The sequence below is a fragment of the Anabrus simplex genome, chromosome 1, assembly GCF_040414725.1.
Source record: "Anabrus simplex isolate iqAnaSimp1 chromosome 1, ASM4041472v1, whole genome shotgun sequence".
Taxonomy (NCBI): Eukaryota; Metazoa; Arthropoda; class Insecta; order Orthoptera; family Tettigoniidae; genus Anabrus; species Anabrus simplex.
Window position 1 is genome coordinate 138,513,734 of NC_090265.1, and position 25,706 is coordinate 138,539,439.

The 25,706-nt window shown below is 44.4% G+C and overlaps 1 protein-coding gene across 1 annotated transcript in view; it reads right to left on the minus strand.

Annotated features, from left to right (window-relative positions):
• Positions 1–1,646, minus strand: part of LOC136857989 (anionic trypsin-2) — a 204,428-nt gene extending 202,782 nt beyond the window's left edge. Inside the window, exon 1 of the mRNA XM_068225745.1 lies at positions 1,545–1,646. Within this exon, the coding sequence (XP_068081846.1) occupies positions 1,545–1,635 (91 nt within the window). The 5' untranslated portion in view covers positions 1,636–1,646. The remainder of the gene's footprint in view (positions 1–1,544) is intronic.
• Positions 1,647–25,706: the final 24,060 nt, after the last annotated feature.

Below are 25,706 nucleotides of genomic sequence, written 5' to 3' on the forward strand. Positions count from 1 at the left end.
CTGAGTTTTTAAGCCAAAATGGTCCAAAAACCAAAACGGAGGTGTTTGCCATGAAAGTTACCTCATTCCTTGGGGCACATGGAGATATATTTTTTTTCATGTGCGGCAATTTTTAAATGCCCTGCTGAAGTATTTAAAAATTTCTTCGAAATGCCAAGCCCAATTCTTCGATTAGTAACTTCGGAATTTCACTGTATTTCATAATTCCGCATTTGAATTTCTGACGGTTCCTGGCGTACTGGCCAGTGTTGTCATCTGTGGACAGTTTCCATATTTATGTACACAAAGGAACATTAGAGATAGTCGAATTAACCCCTAAGAACTAACACAAAAGAATTTCAAATTAAAAATTCAAATAATGGTACGCAAGGCCTGTTTTGAAATTATTCTAATTATTTTTATAAAATGTCTTGTAAATCTGAAACTATTTTTCTATCGTCTTGTTTTCTATGGGGTTGCTCAGGCTACAGAGCCTGGTATTACGCCCAACCATAATACAGTGTCTAATTTAAGTTAAATTTTACAACATGCGAAAATAGACTAACTGTAAAAGCGTATCGTCTAGCTCCTACGGTTAATATTTACATGAAGAAAGTAAATTATCTTTGATATGTGCTATAGATTATATTCTTACATATAAGTAGTGTTTGCAACGCCTTCTTTTGAACAGCTGAGTACCGTATGGGAATGTCTCTAATTTCAGTCGGCAGGTAATTTCACAGGCGGATAGTAGCGGGGATCAATGAATCACTGTAATTAGTGGTGGTGATGGTGGTGATTATTGTTTTAAGAGGAAGTACAACTGGGCAACCATCCTCTATATAACACTGATCAGAGAGAAAATATGGAAGGAATCCGACACTTCGAAAAATGAAGGTATCGGCCACAGAAAGTCAAGGGCCACGAAGGGCGTGAAAATGAAAGACTCTCTAGTCGTCGCAAACCTAATAGCGTCGGGGTCGGAAAAGAACAAGAGTTGACCTAAGAAGGTCGGATAGGATAGATGAAAGTGAGGAGCCTGGCACAAGTAAATGGAAGCAATGCCAGGATTCAGCTGAGGGCCCCGTGGTCGCAGCTCACGCTCCAAAGTTAAGACCCCCTGGGTCCCCTTTTAGTCGCCTCTTACCACAGGCAGGGGATACCGTGGGTGTTTTTCTACCGCCCCCACCCACAGGGGCAATGTAACTAGTAGTGTGATGGGTAAGGAGATTTTGCAGGGAATTAGTTAATGACCTTGTTTGGTCATTATTTCTGGCTGATAGGTACTGAAGATCATCTCTCAAGTAAGCCGGTATTTTGCTCCGTAGTACACAATGAAACACTGACACAGAGTGCAATTTTCGTCTCTCCTTTAAATATAGCCAAGATTGAGGTGATCATACTAAAAGGTTCCAAACTTTAGAATAATCTTAATTTTGGTAACATAAATGAACTCACAGAATATGGTGAATATCGAATTCAAATTCCAAGACTTACAAAACTCAGTAGATCCGCAGTTACAGTAACTGCTAAGATAATGTAGGCTTGCAGCCATTCTGACTTACCTACAGCTCTGGCGATCAACAGAAACAAACTGAAGACTTTCCCAATTAGTTTGCCTTTTCTTCCAAACTGATCATCCACAAGTGCCACCATTCTAACTCTCACACCACGTATATTCTGAGCCACAGAGCCAAATATTGTATAGGTAGTTTTCAGCTGCAGATAAGAAAAATCAATATCCTCTTTAGTAAACAGGAAGTACTCCAACCAATGGCCTGGCATCCCACTACAGAATTCGTTGTTCGCAATCTGTATACGAAAATTCAAAACATGTACAATAATGAGAACAGGCTCCCAACACTGTGTTAAGAATGTGTCAAGCCATTTATATGAATAACAACACACCACGGTCCCACAACATTGGAGAGATCGTGGCAACTAAGGCAGCTGTGATGAATCAGGAATTGCTTCCACCACGGTTGGGATTAGTGACCCAGATGGTAAGTACTTGCCTTTGTAAGCTCAAGTTCACTCAGTCCGACAGTAATTGAAGGTGCTCAAGAAAGCACGTGAAGGAACTCCTACGGGACAACATTCTGACACCTCTGCGTCTTCGAAAATCGTAAAAGTAGTTAGTGGCCAACAAATAATATTTCTCTTCTTTGACGTGTCTTCTCCAAACTTCTATTCTCTCCTGATTTCATGGTATTTCTATTACAGGCTATCAGCCCAGAGGCTGGTTGGATCCTCAGATAGTCCCACCAAAGACTATGTGGTTATAGGGAAACCGCAAAAAGTAATGGCAGCGCCAAAATGAGGCGTACTAGGCAAGGTGAGGGGTGAGGTAATTTGCCATTGCTTTACTCACTGGACCAAAAACTGCTAATGTAGCACATCTGACCCCATGAACAACACCTTTCATAAATATCAGACGCTCTAGTTGTGCTCCGAATACAATTAGTCAGCGCCACCCATACACCGCAGTTTCCGTAGTCACACCCATGGATGAGACTGGAACTTTCGGTGGAAGATACACTTTGCTTTTGCCTGTGCCACGAGATGGATCCAAAATACTCTATCCATCAAGAAAAGACAATGGACGGTATTAATCCGTTAAGCGTCAGTTTTTCCCATAATTGTTTTCTAAATTTCCTAAACCAGTATCCAGTATTCGGGAGATAGTAGGTTTGAACCCCACTGTCGGCAGCCCTGAAAATGTTTTTCCGTGGTTTCCCATTTTCACACCAGTCAAATGCTGGGGCTGTACCTTAATTAAAGCTACGGCCGCTTCCTTCCTTCCCACTCCTAGCCCTTCCCTTTCCCATCGTCGCCATAAGACCTATCTGCGTCGGTGCGATGTAAAGCAACTAGCAAAAAAAAAAATCCTAAAGCTTCCAGTAGCGACGACTGCCCCCCTCCCCGCCCCCTTTTGGGAGAAAACATTTCAATTCCATTTCAACTCTCTGAAACTAGGAATTATTATTTTTCATAAAGCAATTTTTATATACCCTTTTGTCTTGTCAGGTAATTCTTTCCTTTATTTTCTTTCATTATTAACAACATTTTTAGCGCAAATACGCACAAAATATCGTTCTTTGCGGCTAACCGATTTGTATAGTGGAGACTTTTGCATGTGCTGTGAGGAAGGGTAGCAGGGGTATATTCTTTTGGCGAAGTCATGGACACTGAAGTATGACTCACCCAATTGCCGCGCGCATTCGTCAGTCTGGCTGTCTCTTTAGTGTCTGTTAGTTTCTTAGTGTGTAGTCAAATACTAAATGTTCTTTAATTGTAATCAGGGCGTACGTCTATTTAATTGTAAAGTGTAATATTGTTCCTTTGGTGAAAGCTTTATTGTGGTTAGGAGCACACAGCTGTGAGCTTGCATTCGGGAGATAGTGGGTTCGAACTACACTGTTGGCAGCCCTGAAGATGGTTTTCCGTGGTTTCTCATTTCCACCCCAGGCAAATGCTGCCTTAATTAAGACCACGGACGCTTCCTTCCCGCTCTTAGCCATTTCCTATCCTATCGTCGCCATAAGACCTATTTGTGTCGGTGCGACGTAAAACCAGTTGTAAAACGAGTTTTATTGTGTATTATTGAATCAAAATGTATAAAAACTATTATTACCGCACTTAAGTTGGTAAACTGTCAACCTTTACCTCTGAGCCCTTATGCCTGCGTGCTCATTATGTTCTATATAAGCATTAATTGGAGCCAGTTCGCAGTCACGAAATCTAAGTGTGAATTGTATGATTAGGTTAAAGGCAAGACAAGAAGGAGGAGAGAGAGAGGCAGATGAGTAAAAGGACGGACAGACCAAAAACACGACAATACCGCCCATAAATACAGTATGTCCCTACCCGTCATAAACCATGGCTGAGAAAGTATACAGACGAAAGAACGGATTGCTTACCCGGCAAAACAATATGTCGCAGGAGACAAAGCCTGGACCGACTGGATATGATTGATGAAAGGGTGAGCAAAGAAAATATAAGATTTGTAAAGAACTCTAGAAGAGTGTCATGAAAAGTAAACAAACCTTGAGAGAAGGCCGAAAGTTCGAAAACATCTTGCAAGTCTCAAGAATGGAAACGTGAAGAAAGAGGCAGATTGAGGCCAGACCCGGTCAACTGACGCCAAGGGGGAATCGTACTTTTTTACAACTTGCTTTACGTCGCACCGACACAGATAAGTCTTATGGCGACGATGGGACAGGAAAGGGCTAGAAGTAGGAAGGAAGCGGCCGTGGCCTTAATTAATGTACAACCCCAGCATTTGCCTGGTGTGAAAATGGGAAACCACGGAAAACTATCTTCAGGGCTGCCGACAGTGGGGTTCAAACCCACTATCTCCCGAATACTGGATACTGGCCGCACTTAAGCGACTGCAGCTATCGAGCTCGGTGGGAATCGAACTTGGGGACCAAGCCATCCGACACAAAAATGAAGCGAGGACCAATGAGGGATAGCGTGGGGAGGAGGATTAAAATGTGATTGGAAGAGAACCCGGGAGATGTATCTGAAAATCTAGCGTAGGAGGCGCTACAGAAGTGTTAATAGCGCTAACTCGGAGCGTGGAGCAGGATTACCTTAGTACTGTTCATTTTATTTGCCTATCAGTAACTTTTACCGGTCTGTTGTCCGCCTCCGTAGCGTGACGGTAAGTGTTATTAGCTGCCGTCCTTGGGGGCCCGAGTTCGATTCCCGGTACTGCCAGAAATTTAATAATGGCAGGAGGGCTGGTATGTGGTTCAAATATTACACGCATCTCACCTCCATTGGGGATGTGCCTGAAAAGAGCTGCACCACATCGCGATGAGGAGACGAGTTTTTACCAGTCTGTTAGCAGCCTATTAATACATTCGATCTTCTAAGAATGTAATACTTTACGTAGCTAATTAGAGGGGTTTCCATAATTAAATCATTTATTTAATTCTTAGTGATGAGGAAATCACCAGATTCATTTAACTACAGATAATGATTAATTGGTCCGTGAATCATGTTCATTTCATCCCGATTACATTTTATTTGTGAGAAACAGTAAAGCAACAAGCATTTCATTTGAAGTAATTGTATATACGGGAATAAGAGAATTCCTCAAGGCAGTATTATTGGACCTTTATGTTTTCTTATATATATATATAAATGATATGAGTAATCAAGTGGAATCAGAGGTAAGGCTCTTTGCGGATGTTATTCTGTATAGTGTAATAAATAAGTTACGAGGTTGTGAGCAACTGCAAAATGACCTCGATAATGTTGTGAGATGGACGGCAGGCAATGGTATGATGATAAACGGGATTAAAAGTCAGGTTGTGAGTTTCACAAATAGGAAAAGTCCTCTCAGTTTTAATTACTGCGTTGATGGGGTGAAATATCCTTATGGGAATCATTGTAAGTATCTAGGTGTTAATATAAGGAAAGACCTTCATTGGGTAATCACATAAATGGAATTGTAAATAAAGGGTACAGATCCCTGCACATGGTTATGAGGGTGTTTAGGGGTTGTAGTAGAGATGTAAAGGAGAGGGCATATAAATCTCTGGTAAGACCCCAAGCAGAGTATGGTTCCAGTGTATGGGACCCTCACCAGGATTACCTGGTTCAAGAACTGGAAAAAATCCAAAGAAAAGCAGCTCGATTTGTTCTGGGTGATTTCCGACAAAAGAGTAGCGTTAGAAAAATGTTGCAAAGTTTGGGTTGGGAGGAATTGGGAGAAAGAAGACTAGCTGCTCGACTAAGTGGTATGTTCCGAGCTGTCAGCGGAGAGATGGCGTGGAGTAACTTACCAAGGGAAATGTTCAATAAATTTCCAATTTCTTTGAAATAATTTAAGGAAAAGCTAGGAAAACAACAGATAGGGAATCTGCCACCAGGGCAACTGCCCTAAATGCAGATCGGGATTGATTGATTGATTGATTGATTGATTGATTGATTGATTGATTGATTGATTGATTGATTGATTGATTGATTGATTGATTGATTATATTCATCTTAATCAGCAGGCTTAAAGGACCAAGGCAAGTGTAAAGTAAGCATATCAGCCTCTAAGATCATGTCAGGTCTAGCGCATTTGAGTAGTTGCATGTTCAGTGTTATGATTATGAATATAAGCATGGATGTAAAAGTCATTCAGGGAATGTGATTCTGACTGAAATGGTTGCCATTTCAGTTTATTTGTGTTTAGAGTCATCGTTGAATTCTTGTGTGTTCAAATTGGAACAAGGGTCAGTGTGAATTTTAGTTAGATTCGGATCTCATGTTTAATTTGAAATCAGTTGAAAGCTGTAGGTCTTCTTCTTCTTCTTCTTCTTCTTCTTCTTCTTCTTCTTTATCTGTTTACTCTCCAGGGTCGGTTTTTTCCTCGGACTCAGCGAGGGATCCCACCTCTACCGCCTCAAGGGCAGTGTCCCGGAGCTTCAGACTCTGGGTCGGGGGATACAACTGGGGAAGATGACCAGTACCTCGCCCAGGCGGCCTCACCTGCTATACTGAACAGGGGCCTTGCGAGAGGTTGGAAAGAATCGAAGGGATAGACAAGGAAGACGGAAGGAACTGGCCGTGGCCTTAAGTTAGGTACCATCCCGGCATTTGCCTAGAGGATAAGTGGGAACCACGGAAAACCACTTCGAGGATGGCTGAGGTAGGAATCGAACCCTTTCTGCTCATTCGACCTCCCGAGGCTGAGTGGACCCCGTCCCAGCCCTCGTACCACTTTTCAAATTTCGTGGCAGAGCCGGGAATCGAACCCGAGCCTCCGGGGGTGGCAGCTAATCACACTAACCACTACACCACAGAGGCGGACGAAAGCGGTAGGTCGTGGTTAAATACAGTAATTGCTGGACGCAAAATAAATCATCGAACGAAGTCAATCGGTTAGGTTAGGACTGTGGAATTATTTTATTGTGAAGTCCATATATTAATTCGATAGAGAGCCCTTTGTGCCATGAACAGGCAATTAACTGACAGGCCTTGGGGACACTAATAATGATGTTTTGCAGCATCCTCTTCGAAATGAAGGCGAGGCCGTGGTTGCCGGTGTCTTAGATATGCGCAATTTGAATCTTTGAGAGAAATTATTGAATTAGAGGAGCATGTGATCTCCGCATGTACTGGACGTAGGAATCGTCTAACGAGAGGAATACAGTCCCAAGGATTGTTTAGATAGTAGCCTACATGCAGGGAATATCCAGAGTAGAATTATATTGAGTGAGTAACCATAGCTGTTCCGATGTCCGACTCGTTGGCTGAATGGGTCAGCGTACTGGCCTTCGGTTCAGAGGGTCCCGGGTTCGATTACCGGCCGCGTCGGGCATTTTAATCGCTTCTGATTAATTCTTCTGGCCCGGGGACTGGGTGGTGGTGGTGGTGATTATTGTTTTAATAGGAAGTACAACGAGGTAATAATCCTCTCTGAACAAATTAGTGGAGAAAAATTAAAATAAAAACGAAATTTTTATTCAACAAATTAATTTGGAAACGCAGTACAAAATAAAATAAAAATTAATTTAATTAGGCCGAAAAATTACTAACGAATTAAAATGGAACTTGCGTTCCCTGAGTAACAGTATACTTGTAATTTATATACCCTTGATTAGTCCACTGTCGCACATAAAGCGGATGACGAGATCAACAGTAGTCGCGTCAACGGCTAGTATGCGTTCAAGTGTTTCCTGCAGGCCGAGGCTCCGTCTTAGGCCAGAGAGATCGGCGCACTCTGTGAGGATGTGGGCCACGGTGGAGTCGGCACCACAAGAACACACTTGGGGGGGGGGGGTCTTTCCTCTTTAGAAGATAAGAGTGCGAGGATCGTAAATGACCTCTCCTCAGCCAGCACAATACTATGGCCTCTCTCCGTGAAGGTCGGAAAGAGGACCGCCACACGGTAGTTGTCTTCTTAATTGCTCTCAGCTTGTTGGGAGTTCGGATAGCTAGTCACTCTGATTCCCAGGACGCCAAGATGGCTCGACGTAGCTGAGAACAAATATCCTTAGCAGGTACATTGACTGGTCTTGGAGGTAAAAGTACCGCTTCATTTGCAGCTTCATCCGCAAATTCGTTTCCCGCAATCCCAACGTGGCTTGGAAGCCACGCGAAAGTGATTCTGGTGCCAGCATCCCTTAACCTGGCTAGAAGGTCATGTATCTGCTGTACGAGTGGGTGTTGCGGGAAACAGGTTTCAATAGACTGCAGAGAGCTTAACGAATCGGTACACATAAGAAAGTGGCTTCTTTCGTCACGCAGTGCAAACTGCAGAGCCTCTAAGATGGCGTAAAGCTCTGCAGTATACACGCTACATACTCTAGGACGCGAGATCTTCGTGCTCATATCATCAATGACGAAAGAGCAACCAACACTATCTCCAATTTTAGAACCATCCGTGAAGATATGTCTCGCAGCCGGATATTGTGAACGATGTCCTGGAAATACCTACGATAAACGGTGGAATCCGTGTTCTCCTTGGGTCCACGGAGCAGATCTAGACGTATATCCGGTCGCGGAACCAACCACGGAGGTACCTCGCTAAGAGTTTGTTCAAGACAACCACCGATATCGATATTCAAATCGTGACACAAGCTATCAATTCGAAACCCAACCGGCCGTGTGGCATTCGGCCGGTCTTGGCACCTCTGGTGGTATTCGGTACGATAGATGCATTGATAGCTTGGATGTAGCGGCATTTCACGAATTTTGGCAGCGTACGTGAGGAGTAACTGCTGCCTCCTTATCCGTAAAGGTGGAACTCCCGCTTCAGCGAGTAGGCTGGGAATGGGGCTAGTACGGAAATCTCCCGTTGCCAGCCTAAGTCCACTATGGTGAATACTGTCTAAAAGGCTCAGCGTAGATTTTGATGCTGAGCCATAAGCCATAGTCAATTCGCGAGAGGACGGTCGCCGTGTAAAATCGTAGCAGTACCGCACGGTCAGCTCCCCACGAAGTGTCGCTGAGAAACTTAAGCATGTTAAGTCTCTTCATGCAGGCAGGCCTCACGGATGTGAGGCTGCCACGTAAGTCTCTTATGAAAATGGAGACCCAGGAATCTGCAGGTGTCAACCACTGGTAAGACACTGTTTCAAAAGCGGAGTTCTGGTTCGGAATGCACAGGCCAACGTCGACCGAAGTGTACAACTGAGATTTTCGCTGCTGAAAATCGAAAACCATGTTGCAGGGCCCATATGTCGACTCGACTAACAGCTTGCTGTAGCTGTCTCTCAGCAAACGCCACCCTTCCGGAGCTGTAATGTAGAGCTACGTCGTCTACATACAGCGATGGAACGACGGCGGGCCCAGCACCGGCAACTAATCCGTTGATGGCTATTGCGAACAGCGTGACACTCAGTACCAATCCCTGAGGTACTCCATTTTCCTGAACTTAATATTGAGAAATTGCATTCCCTACTCGGATTCGAAAGAGACGGAGGGACATGAAGTTCTCAATAAACGTTCGCAAATTTCCCCGAAATTCCCACTGGTGTAGTGTGGAGAGAATACCATATCGCCAGGTAGTGTCGTAAGCTTTCTCCAGGTCAAAAAAACACGGCGTGACTAGGTGTTCCTTCCGGAGAAAGGCCTCCTGAATGGCGCTCTCCAGTCTGACCAGATGATCAGTGGCAGACCGATGAGAGTGAAAACCACACTGGTAGTTAGACAAGAGACCCTCCTTTTCCACGGCCCACACAAGACGCCGGTTAACTATCCTTTCAAATAGCTTACAGAGGCCATTTGTAAGGCATATTGGCCTATAACTATCCAGAAGTTTTGGATCTTTACCTGGCTTGGCAATTGGTATCACAATTCCCTTACGCCATATTCTGTTGAAAAGGGTGAGGATATCCTTGAGATATCTGTCACTCAAAGGCTTAAGCGTTTGATTATGGATTTTGTCCGGTCCAGGAGACGTATCTCTGCATAGCGCGAGTGCACTCCGCAACTCCCACTCCGTGAAGGGCACGTTGTAGGGATGCGAAGCACTAGAGGCAAAAGAGAGATGGTGTGCCTCTGCCTCGCACTTAATTGGAAGAAATGCAGAGTCGTATCTACTACAGCTTGACGTATCTGCGAAATATAATGCGATGTGGTGGGCAATGACTGAAGGAATCGTAACTATACCTCCATTAACGGAGATTCCGGGTAATGAGGGCACATTCTGTACTCCGACAATACGGCTGAGTTTTGTCCACACTTGTGATGACGGAGTATGTGGCGTGATGGATGACACATACTTTTCTCACGTAGTTTTCTTACTTTCTAGAGTCTAAAAACGGGCCCTCGCGCGCATACGCTTAAATGTGATATGATTGGCCATCGTAGGATTCCGACGATAATGCTTAAAAGCCCGTCGGCGATCACGTATGGCTGCTGCAATTTCATCCGTCCGCCATGGGACCTGTTTCCGGCGACGATTACCGGAAGAGGAAGGAATTGTTTCCCCTGCAGCAGCTAAAATTCCAGTAGGAATGGAAAAAAACGTGGTCGTCAACAGACTCAAGCATATTATCAGCCATCACTGCGCGTTTCGTAAATTCTGGCCAATTTTCCCGCCGAAGTAACCAGCGCTTGGGTACTTTGGACTGTCTTTCATTCAAGAGAGATAGAATTATCGGGAAATGGTCACTATCACAGAGCAGGGAAACTAGCGCACGGCTGCACAAAGTGACATCCAGGTGTGAGAATGTGCCATGTGTACTGCTGAAATGTGTCGGTTCCCCTGTATTAAGCACGCAAAGATCAAACAGGTTGATCATTCGCTCGATCATCCCCCCCCCACCTATCACAGGAAGATGAAGAACCCCATAGTATGTTACGGGCGTTCACGTCTCCCAGTATAAAGAAAGGAGGAAGCAACTGAGTGATCAAATCTTGTAGTGCACGCATTTCAAGGTTATAATCCGGTGGAATGTACACGTTGCAAACCGTTGCCATTACTGCCAACGGCGTGCGAACTGCAACTGCATCTAGCTGAATACGGAGCGGCACTTCTTCTCTGAAGACGTCGGAGCGAACTAGGCTACAAACGCCCCCAGTTGCCGCGCCATCTGTCTTTGGAATAAAGACGATATCCTCTCATAGTCGTGTCGTGTCCAGGTCTCAAATGAGATTCCTGTAGGAGGCCGCATAGACGGATATCAATTAACGTAACTCAGCTAGGCAATAGTGGTAACTACTGCAGTTCCACTGCAATAGTGCTATTGTGTGGATAGGTAAAGCCTCGAATTCAGAGCAATTTCTTGCCCTTCGTTCGGTCGTTTACCTGCCGTCTTTGTCGGTATCATTTTTGTCACAATCACCATCCACGACAATGAGTGGTTCAGTCCCTATTGTCTCCTCAGAAGAAGGAGGTGAGGTGACTGGACACTCCGCGTACGGTGATCGCATTGATCGGGAACAGTGGACCTTCTTCCTAGGAGAATTAGGTTCTACAGAAAGTGATCGAATAGGAGGGCGGCTGGGCCTCTCGTTCTTGCCAACCGTTTCTGTCTTTTTTGGAGGAGAGTCGGCAGATGGCTTGCCGGATTTCTTTGGGGATCCTGTGAACCCCGACTGATTTGGAAAAGGCTTCGTCTCCAATTTCTTAAGGGAGCTCTGTGGCTTCACCTTCTTCTCCTTTATGATCTGGGCATTGGGGAAGTCTTTTCCCCTGCCCTGTTGGGGGAGGACTTCCCAGCCGAACGTTCCTGGGAAGGGCCCTTCCCAGGCAACGTCGACAGTAACGCTCTTTTCATTGCTTCACGATTTGAATCTCCAGTTTCTTTAGTTATTGAATTTTGTTGCTGGCTTTGACTTTTCGATGCATTTTCAGTACTGGTGTTCTGTACAAAACTCTGTGGAGTGATCCGCACGTTTGCGACCTTTTCAGCGAACGAGATGGAGAACTCCGGAGCAGCCATGGACTTGAACTTCCTCCGTGCGTCTGGATAAGATAGCTTATCTAGCGTTTTTATCTCCTGGATCTTCTTCTCCCGCTTGAATGTGGGGCACTCCTTGGAGATTGGAGCATGTGTACCCGGGCAGTTGACGCACATAGGTGGTGGTGTGCAGTCGGCCCCAGCATGCTCGCACTTCCCACACATTTTGCAGGTCGTCAAACCTGTACATCGCAATGAGGTGTGGCCAAACTTTTGTCAATTGTAGCACCTCATTGGTGCCGGAATGTATGGACGAACAGTCAGACAATACATTGCCATTTTTATCCATTCAGGTACGATCTCGGCGTCGAAGGTAAGGATGAAAGCACCCGTATCGAGTAGCTTATCACCCACACGCCTCTTCACGTCGGTTACACCCCGACGTGCTAGGTACCGTATCATAGGATCATCGGAAGACTTAACCAAGTCCCTGTGGAATATAACTCCCTTGCAGGAGTTGAAGGTTTGGTACTTCTCGATTTTCACCTCTACCTTTCCGAATAACTTGGCTTTAAGTAGCCGTCTAGACTGTTCAGTCGTAGATGTCTTTAGAAGTACGGATCCATCGCAGAGCTTGCGCATCTCGTCGACTTCAACTGCAACAATTTCTTCGATGGAATTGCTGATCATGAAAGGACATTCATCAAGAAAACTCTTACCATCGACCCTGGAAGCAACCAGGAATCGAGGAAGACGTTCGTCACTTACACAATCCACTGGAACTGGAGTATACCGCTTTCGTTCCTTACCAATTTTTGACGCTGTGTTTTGAAGGGTGCCACCCTTTGGAACAGAAGAAATAGAAGAGAGAGGTTCCGTTTTTGGTCCCACGAGTACTCCGGAAATATGAGGTCGACCTTCGGCAGAGCCAAGGAGATGTACCGAAGGCAAGGCTATATACTCCAGATGGCGCCCGGTATATGGAGGGGGTCGCTAGGAACTACTCTCCCAGTAGCCATACATCACCTCGCCACGACCCGAAACTTGTGATTGGGGGAGGATAAAACCTCCGTACTAACCTAATCTACCCGAGGAAGAGAGGGTGGTGATGAAGAATAAAGAGCACAGATACCTCTCAAGCAACTCGGGGGACATCATGTTAGTCTGGCCCTACACCGAGGCCAATCCAGCATGGGTAACCCTTAGCTGGCACAGCCCTCGGGATCAAAAAGCACACAAGCCCCCACACCGACGTCAATGTCATGGTGTCCCTAGAGGGGGCTCGGGGACTGGGTATATGTGTCCGTTCCAACACTCTCCTTATCACATTACCAACCACCACAGAAACACGCAATAGTGATTACATCCCTTCATATAAGGTTGGCGTCAGGAAGGGCATCCGGTCGTAAAACAGGGCCAAAATCCACATGTACGACGCAATTCGTACCCGCGACCCCACAGGTGTGGGAAAAGCGGTAGGAAAAGAAGAACCATAGCCGTTCCGAACCTTAGCACCAGATTAGAAACGACGACGCACAATTAGGAAATCTATAGAGGAAATTAATGAGGGAGCGTAAACTGAGATTCACAGACGTTTAATCAGCGTCGGTATGCTTGAGAAAAGATGAACGTGGAATGGTGGAGATCTCTCTTGGTCAGTGTGTGTTTTCTTTTGTGTATGCTTGTGAGAATGACATGATGTAACAGGTGCGTGTGCTACAGGCCAATTTATTGATTTGATTTGTTGTAAACATGTGTTTTACCCTGGTGAATTGAAGTCCACGTGAGGGTTTTAGGTGATTGTATGTCATTTTATTGTGTGTGTCATTAGTTATTGCGATTCACGCACGATCATTAAGCGTAGGCTAATTGATAATACCCCCTAAATAATTACGTAAAGACGGTTAGGACATCATCGCTGTGTCTGCGGACATAAAATTTTAAGCTACTCATTTCTCATGAATGAAATACAAGTCAGTCATGATTAAATCGCAGGTTTAGTTTGGTTATAATCGAGTTATGTGATTCTGAACTGATAAACGTATCTACGTTGGATTATGCGTGTTGATGGACTCGTGTACATCTGTTGATATAATGTAAAATTTATTTTGTGTGTGTTTGCTTGGTCTTTTTATTTTATTTTATTGAGTTCGATCATTTGTGGTTTCATACCTGTTTATTTGAATGAAAATAAATATCCATAGCCTGTTTCCAGTCATTCGACCGGGTCAGGAATGAATGCAGCCCCATCTAGCGGCGAGGATAGGAATTGTGCCGGCTGCCGAAGCCTGTCGCACTCCTGTGGGGCAATGATTAATGAATGACAGATGAAGTGAAATGATATTGGAGAGTGTTTCTGGAATGAAATATGACAGGGAAAAACGGAGTACCCGCTTTGTCCAGCACAAATCTCACGTGGAGTGACAGGGAATTGAACCACGCAACCCAGCGGTGAGAGGCCAGCGCGCTGCCGCCTGAGCCACGGAGGCTCTTCTGTTTATTTGAATAAACTTAGTTGCGCCCATCCTGCGTCCATGTACGACACACGTAAAAATATCCCGGTAGCTCGTGTTATCTCAGGGTAATTCTTCGTAAAAATGGTTTAGATTAACGTGGATTCAGAGAAAAGACTCGGCTCGGGCGCGACATACATGTCTCCGGATGAACGTTCCCATCCTATCCCATTTTCGAATCAATCAGTCAATCACCGCAGGTCTTATAGCAAACCGCGTGAAAAACAACTTACTAAGTAAACATACATCTAACATCACATCGTGCAGAGATCTCGGCTGGAAAATGTGCGGGTTGTCTCTATCCCAGATTCTATTGTTCTGTCGAGGGACAGAGTGCTAAACAGCTGCGTCACTGATCTCTATATATTTAAATATTTAAATATATTATGTACCGTACCGTATTTGTATTATTTACATTTAGGGATTCGTATTTGTGTTAATCGTAGTAGTACAAGCATGGCTCCCTTGTTTGTTTATATTTTACTAACATGCAGAAGTAACATGTGGTTTCAATTCACCCCCGAAGGGCCATGGCCTACGAAGCGACCACTGCTCAGCCCGAAGGCTTGCAGATTGCGAGGTGTCGGTGGTCAGCACGACGGATCCTCTCAGTCGTTATTCTTGGCTTTCTAGACCGGGGCTGGCATCTCACCGCCAGATAGCTCCTCAATTATTATCACGTAGACTGAGTGGACCTCGAACCAGCCCTCAGATGCAGGTAAAAATCCCTGACCTGGCCGGGAATCGAACCCGGGGCCTCCGGGTAAGAGGCAGACACGCTACCCCTACGCCGCGGGACCGGTGCGTGGTTTCAATTCAGCGAGTGAAATATCTAAACTAGTGATTTTTCATTGATGTGTTTCGTCTTAATTCCTTTGTAAATGTGTGATTTATAGCGTAGAGTTCATAGTGCGTCGTTTTAGTGTATAGAAAAGTGGTAATTATAGTGTTAACCACGTAAGGCAAATGCTGGGGCAAATGCTGGGATGGTGCCTAACTTAAGGCAAGGTCAGTGTCCTGGAACTTCAGACTCAGGATCGACGGATCCAACTGGGGAGGATGACCAGTACCTCGCCCCGGCGGCCCCATCTGCTAAGCTGAACAAGGGCCTTGCGGGGGAATGGAAAGATTGGAAGGGATAGACAAGGAAGAGGGAAGGAAGTGGCCGTGACCTTAAGTTAGGTAGCATCCCGGCATTTGCCTGGAGGAAAAGTGGGAAAGCATGGAAAACCACTTCCAGGATGGCTGAGGTGGGAATCGAACCCACCTCTACTCAGATGATCTCCCGAGGCTGAGTGGACCCCGTTCCAGCCCCAGTACCACTTTTCAAATTTCGTGGCAGAGCCGGGAATCGAACCCGGGCCTCAATCACACTAATCACTACACCACAGAGGCGGACATTACAAAAAATCAATACGTAGATAGTTGAACACGTAAAAAAAGCAAAGTCACCTCCTTACAGGCCAATAAGGCCCGTGGAGGAGTGGAAGGTAAAGGCTTCCACCATTGTTAACCTCGGCACGTCATGAGGTAGAGTGGTTAGCTCTACCCCCGGCCACCTTTGCCCCCAGGAATTAACCTGGTACTCATTTTTGGGGTAGGCTGAGTGAACCTCAGGGCAATATGCACCTCCGGAAGCGGAAATCTCGTTTCTTAAATTTTACGATTTCCTGACGGGGATTCGGACCCACGTCCTTCCGGGCGAACCAAGCACGCCTTTACCGCCTCAGCCAGGCAGCCCCTTGTTGAACACGTATTAAAATAAAATAAATCACACTGATATAGGAAACTATGAGCATTTCAAAAATGAATGTCCTTGGACGTATTATTAGTGGTAAAGCCGAAAAAAATGATTAATTAAGCTTTGAAAATAAGTTTTGAAAAACGAGTAATGGTTTTCAATGACAGAAAGATCGGACATTACTGCGCCTTTCTTCTTTACTCTTAAACCTGAAAGAAAGAACATTTAATTCTGAATAATTTGATACCGTCCGCCTCTGTGGTGTAGTGGTTAGCGTGATTAGCTGCCACCCCCGGAGGCCCGGGTTCGATTCCCGGCTCTGCCACGAAATTTGAAAAGTGGTACGAGGGCTCGAACGGGGTCCACTCAGCCTCGAGAGGTCAACTGAGTAGAGGTGGGTTCGATTCCCACCTCAGCCATCCTGGAAGTGGTTTTCCGTGATTTCCCACTTCTCCTCCAGGCGAATGCCGGGATGGTACCTAACTTAAGGCCACGGCCGCTTCCGTCCATCTTCCTTGCCTATCCCTTCCAATCTTCCCATCCCTCCACAAGGCCCCTGTTCAGCATAGCAGGTGAGGCCGCCTGAGCGAGGTACTGGTCATACTCCCCAGTTGTATCCCCCGGCGGTAGAGGTGGGATCCCTCACTAAGTCCGAGAGAAAAACCGAACCTGGAGGGTAAACAGATGATGATGATGATGATGATAATTTGATACCAATATGATGTATGTGATGCAATTCACTCATGAAGTAGGTATGGCACAGAGTTATTCACTGCACACATAACTGTCATCGATGTCAGGTCCTCGCGGTCCGATGCACGGTGAGCAGCTGTGACTGTGCGGAAATCTTCAGAGGTAAAATAGTAATTTCCCACATAAAGGGAATCCCTTTCGACAACAACAAAAAAATCACTTTTACTGTCTAAATCATCTGAAAATTCAAGGATATCGGACTCATTCGACCTTGAATACGGTCATTATGAGAAAAAGATACGACAACGGAGTAATGAGAAAATGTATAATTATGGTTCGGGAAGTACAGTGAACACACGATATACCAAAGAAACGAACTCCAAACTAAACTGATAGCAAGATCAAATTGTTGCATTCATAAGCCAAGCAAAAAAACAGATCCATGCTATAAAAACTTCGAACAACCACAACATAAACATGCACGTTCAACAGTCCGGCTCCATAGCTAAATGGTTAGCGTGCTGGCCTTTCATCACAGGGGTCCCGGGTTCGATTCCCGGCAGGATCGGGAAATTCAACCATCATTGCTTAATTTCGCTGACACGAGGGCTGGGTGTATGTGTCGTCTTCATCATCATTTCATCCTCGTCACGACGCGCAGGTCGCCTACGGGTGTCAAATCAAATGACCTGCATCTGGCGAGCCGAACTTGTCCTCGGACACTCATTTCATTTTTATGGTCAACAGATTTCATTTGTCGAAAATATTTCGTAGGGCTGGTGGAGTAAAATATGTAAATTCAACGCTTTAAGTTACTGTCACGATCATCTGTTGCCATTTAGTAGCCATGCAAATGACCAACATCCCTAAATAGGACAGAGCCGATGTATCGGCGCCGTGAGCGTTCTCGCCGTAACCTCTTGCGCTGAAAGATCGGCGCGCTGAGTGCAAGAGAGTTAAAACAACGTTATTGTTTCATATCATAACCACAAGTCATAATAAAAGGAATATACGAACATTTTTGTAAATGTAGTGCATTAATACTATTACATATTTTTAATACTACATATTTAATAACATATTTCACTGTTATGTACTGCATTTTATGTACATATTTCGTACTTTGAATACATAAAAATCCGGGCCCTATTGATAACCATGAGAACAAACGAATAAAAAATAGCATATCAAACTTTACATATGCGCATCCCTGTGATGGTTGATGTGATGAGTTGTGTGTTTAAAGACAAGATACGGATCTGTTGACCGATATGACTCAAGTCTCTGAACTGAAATAAAGTTTATCAAACACAGAGCGGCCGTCTAGTACAGCTTATTATCTCCCTATACCTGTGTCAGTCCAATGACCTAGATGTTAGGCCCCTTAAAATATTAATAAGCTCTCTGTGTCCTTAGTTGTGGGATCGAATATCCAAACAAAAACAATAATATGTCTTCATGTGCTCTGCCCTCGTGTATTTTCCATTTGGTAAATAATGGGTAGATAGGAATATGATCGCATTTCCTGTCTTCGCCGAAAGTAACTGCCCGAGTGATAGTGTTTATCTCAAAGGAGATACCACGCCTACAGTAAGCCTTGTCATTCATCCAGCAAAGCACATTGCTTCTGTGCTAGATTCAAGTGTATGTATGTTTTAAAAGAATTGAGCAGACTGTTGAGGTTGACTCAGAAAACAAAGAGAATATTTATGAGACATGCTCCCCACAGTGTTGCCAACTTATATTTTCAAGATCCGCTAAATACTACTGAAAATCCGCTAAAATTCCGCACAGAAATCCGATCTCAAATAATGAGCAATAAAAATGAGTAATAATAATAATAATAATAATAATGAAAGTAAATGTCTGCACTCATCTGATCTGTGAGTTTCACTGGGATTAACCCCCTGCCGGCGAGCTAAAACTTGTAGGCGTTTTACTGCCGGGTGCAAACTAGGTGAATCCCCTACCTCAAGGGCCACACAGAGAACAGGCCAATTCATTAAACGGTCTTCCTTCATACATAAATATAAATGCCACTCTCTCACAGTTTCATTATCTGTTGTAATTCGTCAACTAAGAGATAAATACCCATTCCCCACACATTACAAATTATGATACCATGATCTCATTACATCAAATCCAAATAACATGTTTTCCTCATGTGGCTGCTAGCTCCTGACAAGAAATACGAAATAGCTCGGAGACAGCCTGGAGTAGGCCTACACATTTTTTTTTAAAACGTAAAATGGATTAAACACTAAATTCCGCCATAATAAATCTAGAATTCCGCCAAAAAATCCGCTGTCCGCTAAATGATATATTTCTCCGCCGACACTCTTCTCATTCCGCCAAATTTAGAGGAAAATCCGCTGAGTTGGCAACACTGGCTCCCCATATCTGAGCGAACATTACAACACCGACTTGAAAATTTGTCACTTGAAGGATTGTTATTAGGTAGTAGGGGAGAATAATAACGGCAAGTGGCTACCAGCGTGTCTTTGATGAATTCTAATGCTGAAAACGGCACACACACCACGCTATAGAAATGAATCAAATAAGATTAATCCGGGACTCCTTGTACCAAAGGCCAGCATGCTAACCATGGAGTAGAACCGCGCAGTGGTGACACAGCAAGAATACGCTTCTCCAATATTAATATATATATATATATATATATATATATATATATATATATATATATATATAAAATATATTTTAGACCTTTTTACTGATATATTTTTTTCTAATTCTCTCTGTGTTTTTCCTGTATTTTCTGTTTAAGGAAAGACACACACCCCCTGTCCCCGGGCCAGTGGAAATAACCAATAATGACTAAAATCCACGACCCGGCCGGGAATCGAACTCGGGGCCCCTTGAACCAAAGGCCAGCACGCTAACCATTTAGCCATGGAGCCGGACAACCAATTCGAACCACATATGCTCAATGGGGTTCACATCAGGACTAAGGCATAAAGCAAATTCACTATCATGTTGCTCGAACCAGTCCTTAACAATAATTCTGGTAGGGTGGCGTGGCACATTGTCCTGTTGGAAGTGGCCGTAACTTCAGGGAACGCTGTTGACATAAAGGGATGGCTTTGGCTCCCAGTAAAGTCCAGGGGATAGCTATTTGGGATTGGTATTCTGGAATAATGGGCCGCAACAAGGCCGTACCAAGGATTTTTTCCAGTAGTTAGAATTTTTTCCAGTAGTTAGGATGTTTTCTAGGGGCCTTCCAAAACAAAAGCTATAGGAGCAAATTTAAAAAACAGTGGATAGGGGTCGTAGAATACACCCACATTATCCTCTGCCTGTACATGACTAAAACGGGGACCTGGGGCTCTCAGTTTTGGAGCGTAGATTGGCATCCACGGCTCCCCTAGCTTGTGTCAGGCTCCTCGCTGTCCGGCTCAATGGCTAAATTGTTAACATGCTGGTCTTTGGTCCGGGAGTCCCAGGTTCGATTCTCAGCTGGGTCGAGGATTTTAACATTCATTGGTTAATTCTTACCGAGTTGGATAGCTGCAGTCGCTTAAGTGCGGCCAGTATCCGGTATTCAGGAGATAGTGGGTTCGAATCCCACTGTCAGCAGCCCTGAAGATGGTTTTCCGTGGTTTCCCATTTTCACTCCAGGCAAATGCTGGGGCTGTACCTTAATTAAGGTCACGGCCGCTTCCTTTCCACTCGTAGCCCTTTCCTATCCCATCGTTGCTATAAGACCTATGTGTGTCAGTGCGACGTAGAGCAGCTTGTGGTTAATTCCAATGGCTCGGGGGCTGGGTGCGTGTTCCGTTTCCAGCAACAGAATTCATCATACAAAGGGCTCCATCCACACTCGCGCAGGTCGCCTATACGGTGTCTAGTCGAAAGACCTTTCCCAGGCCTCTTCGGAGACCAGCCGTCATTATTTTAGTCTCCTCCCTTTTATCTTTCCTATCGACCACCTTTGATTAACTCTTGTTCTCTTCTGACCCCGACATTATTAGGTTTGTAAGGCTTAGGGAGTCTTTAATTTTCACACCTTCTTGGCTTTTCCTCCGTGGCTCAGACGGCAGCGCGTCGGCCTCTCACCGCTGGATTCCGTGGTTCAAATCCCGGTCACTCCATGTGAGATTTGTGCTCGACAAAGCGTAGGCGGGACAGGTTTTTCTCCGGGTACCCCGGTTTTCCTTATCATCTTTCATTCCAGCAACACTCTCCATTATCATTTCATTTCCTTTGTCAGTCATTAATCATTGTCCCAGAAGAGTGCGACAGGCTTCGGCAGCCGACACAATTCCTATCCTCGCCGCTAGATGGGGCTTCATTCATTCCATCCCTGACCCAGTCAATGAATGGAAAACAGGTTGTAGGTTTTCATTTTTTATGGCTTTTGCCTTTCTTTTGCTGATGACTTCCACATTTCCCCTGATTACTGTTAATAGAGTCCGCCTCTGTGGTATAGTGGTTAGTGTGATTAGCTGCACCCCCAGAGTCCCGAGTTCGATTTCCGGTTCTGCCACGAAATTTAAAAAGTGGTACAAGAGCTGAAACGGGGTGCAATCAACCTCGGGAGGTAAACTGGCTAGAGGGGGGTTCGATTCCCTCCTCTGCCATCCTCGAAGTGGTTTTCCGTAGTTTCCCGCTTCTCCTCCGGCACAGTTGTATCCCCAACCAAATATCATTCGCTCCAGGACACTGCCCGCGAGGCGGTTGAGGCAGGATCCCCGGCTGAGTCCGGTCAGAAAACCAACCCTGGAGGGTTTTTCTTTTTTTACAACTTGTTTTCCATCGCACAGACACAGATAGGTCTTATGGCAACGAAGGTACAGGAAAGGGCTAGGAGTGTGAAGGAGTCAGCCGTGGCCTTAATTAAGGTACAGCCCCAGTATTTGCCTGGTGTGGAAATGGGAAACCACGGAAACCATCTTTAAGGCTGCTGACAGTGGGGTTCGATCCCACTATCTCCAAGATGCAAGCTCACAACTGCCAGCTCTAACCGCACGGCCAACTCACCCAGTGCCCTGGAGGGTAAACGGATTAAGTACAAAATTAAAAAAAGAACTTTTAATAGAGTACTCACTCACTCCGTAGGCTTCTGAGGGACGTGAAGTTCCCGTGCCGATCTCACAATCCTCATCCATCCTTTTCGATCTTGAGCCTGCTCTTCCCAGTTATCAATTTGGAGGGTCCGCCATACCTTGTTGATCTCCTTCTTCCAGGTGCTTCGGGGTCTTCCTGAAGATGTTTTCCCATTAAGAGATATCTCGTATAGATCTACGGGTGCTCTGTTATCCTGCATCCTCAGCACATGTCGAGCCCAGCGCATTCTGTTGGATTCTATCACACCCATTACTGTGTGTTGTTGAGAGAGGATGTAAATCTCATAGTTAGATCTTTTCTGCCAGCTTTGAGAGATACGATCGAACCATGGGCCAAATATTTTTCTATAAACTTTATTCTCAAAGACTTGCAACTCCTACTGCTCTTTCTTGGTTATACACCATGTCTCAGAATCATACAGGAGTACTGGTCGAATGATTGTATTGTAGATACTCATTTTTGCATTCCTTGTTAAAAACTTGGAGCCTAATATAGGGCTCATAAATTAAAATGCCTTATTTGCATTCTTAATTCTAGCTTAGTGTTCCTGTTGCCTTCGGTTTTGCTCATCGATTAATACACCAAGGAATTTAAACTCCTCTACTCTTTTAAATATATATTCCCCAATTTGCAAAGGCAATCTGTCAACCTTCTCATGATTCGGTCTCTGTACAACCATGTAATGTGTAGTAATAATAATGAAAATGAAATGGCATACGGCTTTTAATGCCGGGAGATCCCAGGACGGGCTCGGCTCGTCAGGTGCAGGCCTTTTGATTTGACACCCGTAGGCGACCTGCGCGTCGTGGTGGTGGTGGTGGTGGTGGTGATGATGATGATGATGATGATGATGAAATGATGATGAAGACAACACATACATCCAGCCCCCGTGCCAAGGAAATTAACCAATGATGGTTAAAATTCCCGACCCTGCCAGAAATCGAACCCGGGACCCCTGGGACCAAAGGCCAGCACGCTAACCCTTTAGCCATGGAGCCGGACAGTAATAATAATAATAATAAGAAGAAGAAGAAGAAGAAGAAGAAGAAGAAGAAGAAGAAGAAGAAGAATGGTGTGTGGCCTTCAGAGAGGCTTGGTGCAGGTCGTTCGAGGCGCTGTCCAGTATCTCTTAATTTGTGAAATTTTCACCATACATTAATATAACTAAATGTATTCCAGAATATTATTTATCTACTAGTGCAACAAAAACAAGGCGTTCCTTTAACAGTTTTGCACTTGAAAAGTATGTTTTCTTTTTCTGGACACTGTTAAATAAAGGTATTATCCCACCCGAGCAATCAAGTAACGTTATTGGTTTTACGTACTACTAATAATTTTATGGTTTTTGGAGACACCGGGGTACCAGATTTGGTCCTGCAGGATTTTTTAACATACCTTAAAATCTCCTGACACAAGGCTGGGGTATTTGAGCACCTTCAAATATGACCAGGCTGAGCCAGTATCGAACCTGCCAACCTGCCGAGAATGTTCAGAATGGCTGATGCACACACAGCGTGGAATCACAGCCAGGTGATGCCCATGGGCGACCTGAGCACCTGGATGAGAGGTGATGATGGTGATGAGGCAGAGAGAGGGTGAAACTCGATGTCGGCACATAGCCTACTCCTGTCGAATAATGCGAAACTCAAGGCTTAATATCCTCTTCCGACGAAGAAATCACCATCAACAGCATAATATGCCATACTTCACATGAATACTAGGGAGAGGTTTGTAATATAATCCACACTTTTGGCCTTATGGTATGATGGCAAGCAGGATGAAAAGTTAGGTTGTAAGTTTCACCAAGAGGAAAAGTGCTATCAGTTTTAATCACATTAATGATTCTGTAAAGAAAGGCTACAGATCTCATGGTTATGGTTATGAGGGTGTTCAGGGGTTGTAGTAAGGATGTAAAGGAGAGGAAATATAAGTCTCTGGTAAGACCCCAATTAGAGTATGGTTCCAGTGTATGAGACCCACACTGGAATTACTTGATTCAAGAACTGGAAAAGATCCAAAGAAAAGCAGCTTGATTTGTTCTGGGTGATTTCCGACAAAACAGTAGCATTACAAAAATGTTGCAAAATGTGTTCCTTGGTCTGCCTCTTCTCCTGCTACCTTGTGGGTTCCATTCCAGGGCTTGTCTTGCTATGTTGTCTTTATCTCACCGTAATGTATGCCCGACCCACTTCCATTTCCTATGATGCATCTCAATATCAATGGGTGTTTGATGGGTTCTTCTCCATAGCTCTTCATTGGAGATTACTTGTGGCCACCATATCCTCAGGATTCCTCAAATGTTCACAAATGTTTGAAGTCTGCTAATCAGTTGTTTGTTAGTCTTCCATGTTTCACACCCATAGAGCAGTACTGACTTGCATCAATGAGTCTGTCTCTCTAAATTCACTCCATCCCATCTTACATACGAGTTAACTAAAGAGCTTTTCTTCAGAGAGGAACTACATCAACACTTCCTGTATACGTATATTCCTATACATGTATAGTGTATATTCCTACTCTATGCACATTGTAAATACTTTCATTCATAACCTGACTTTTCATCCCGTTTACTATCATATCATTCTCTGCTGTCCATCTCACAACATTGTCAATGTTTGTTTGTTTTTGTTTTTTCCTTTGCAGTCACTCACAATTACTTATTTACTACTCTATTCAGTATAACACCATAAATCATACATCATAACATCATACCGGTACGTAAAGGTCCAATAAATACTGCCCTGCAGAACCCCACTCTTAATCATTACATCTCTCAGTTCTGTTTTCTAGAAATTTAGCCAACCATTCAATAACTCTTTTATCTATACCTCTAATAACTAAAGACGAGTTCTGACAGCTGCACGTGCCATTTCACAATTTTGCCACATTCCAGCATTCCTTTCTCTTACCCCTCGCTTCTGGCTTACTTGTTCCCTCGTTCATTCTGACTGCTGTGATCTGTTGTAGACTACCTGGGCAGACGGTGTCGTCCCATTTTGCGATCACCCTTATCAGTGACATACAAACAGTCAGGTTGCTGTGAGGGAATTCCTTACTGAAGGACTGATACATCCCTCAAGTAACTGGCGAAACTATATGCATACTGGGATCCTTACGAATCGTATGTTGAAACTCATTAAATTACTTATATTTACCGTTTGAGTTTGAGAGTGATGTGATAACATTGGGACTGACAGAGAATAAACGGGAGTCAAATAAATCTTTCGTGGTGTAAAGGCGGTTAAATGAGTTTTAAGAAGTAGGACAAAAGATGAGGGTATTTTAAACCATTGAATTTTACAGTTTCCGATTTCAAAACAAAGGATTTTGCTGTAACATTTTGCTTCTTTGACAGTGCTAGTCTTTTTGAAGCAATTGTAGCTCATTTCAAACTTAACATTTAATGTACATTAGGGGACAATATTAAATTAATGCTTACATAATGCTCAAACTGTTCAAATATTCATACTGACACATTAAGTAAATAGCTGCTTAAAATATAATTAGCCTACTTTCCTATGTCTGTATGTATGTCTACCCCTCAGTTTCGTTTCTTGATACCAGGTCAGGATGAGATGAGATTAATTTATACAGCATGTTTCTACGGCCGGGTGCCCTTCCTGGCACCAACCTCAGTTCAGGAGCTAATTAAGATGAAATGCGTTATGGGGAATGAAATTGGGTAAGGGGGTGCTAGGACTCAGCTCTGGCCTATGGTTAGGAACTGTACCGGCATTTGCCTGGAAGTGAAAATATTAAATCACAGAAAACCATTCTGAGAACAGCCGACGGTGGGGTTCAAACCCACGCGTTTCCCGAATGCAGACCTTGGCTCCATAGCCA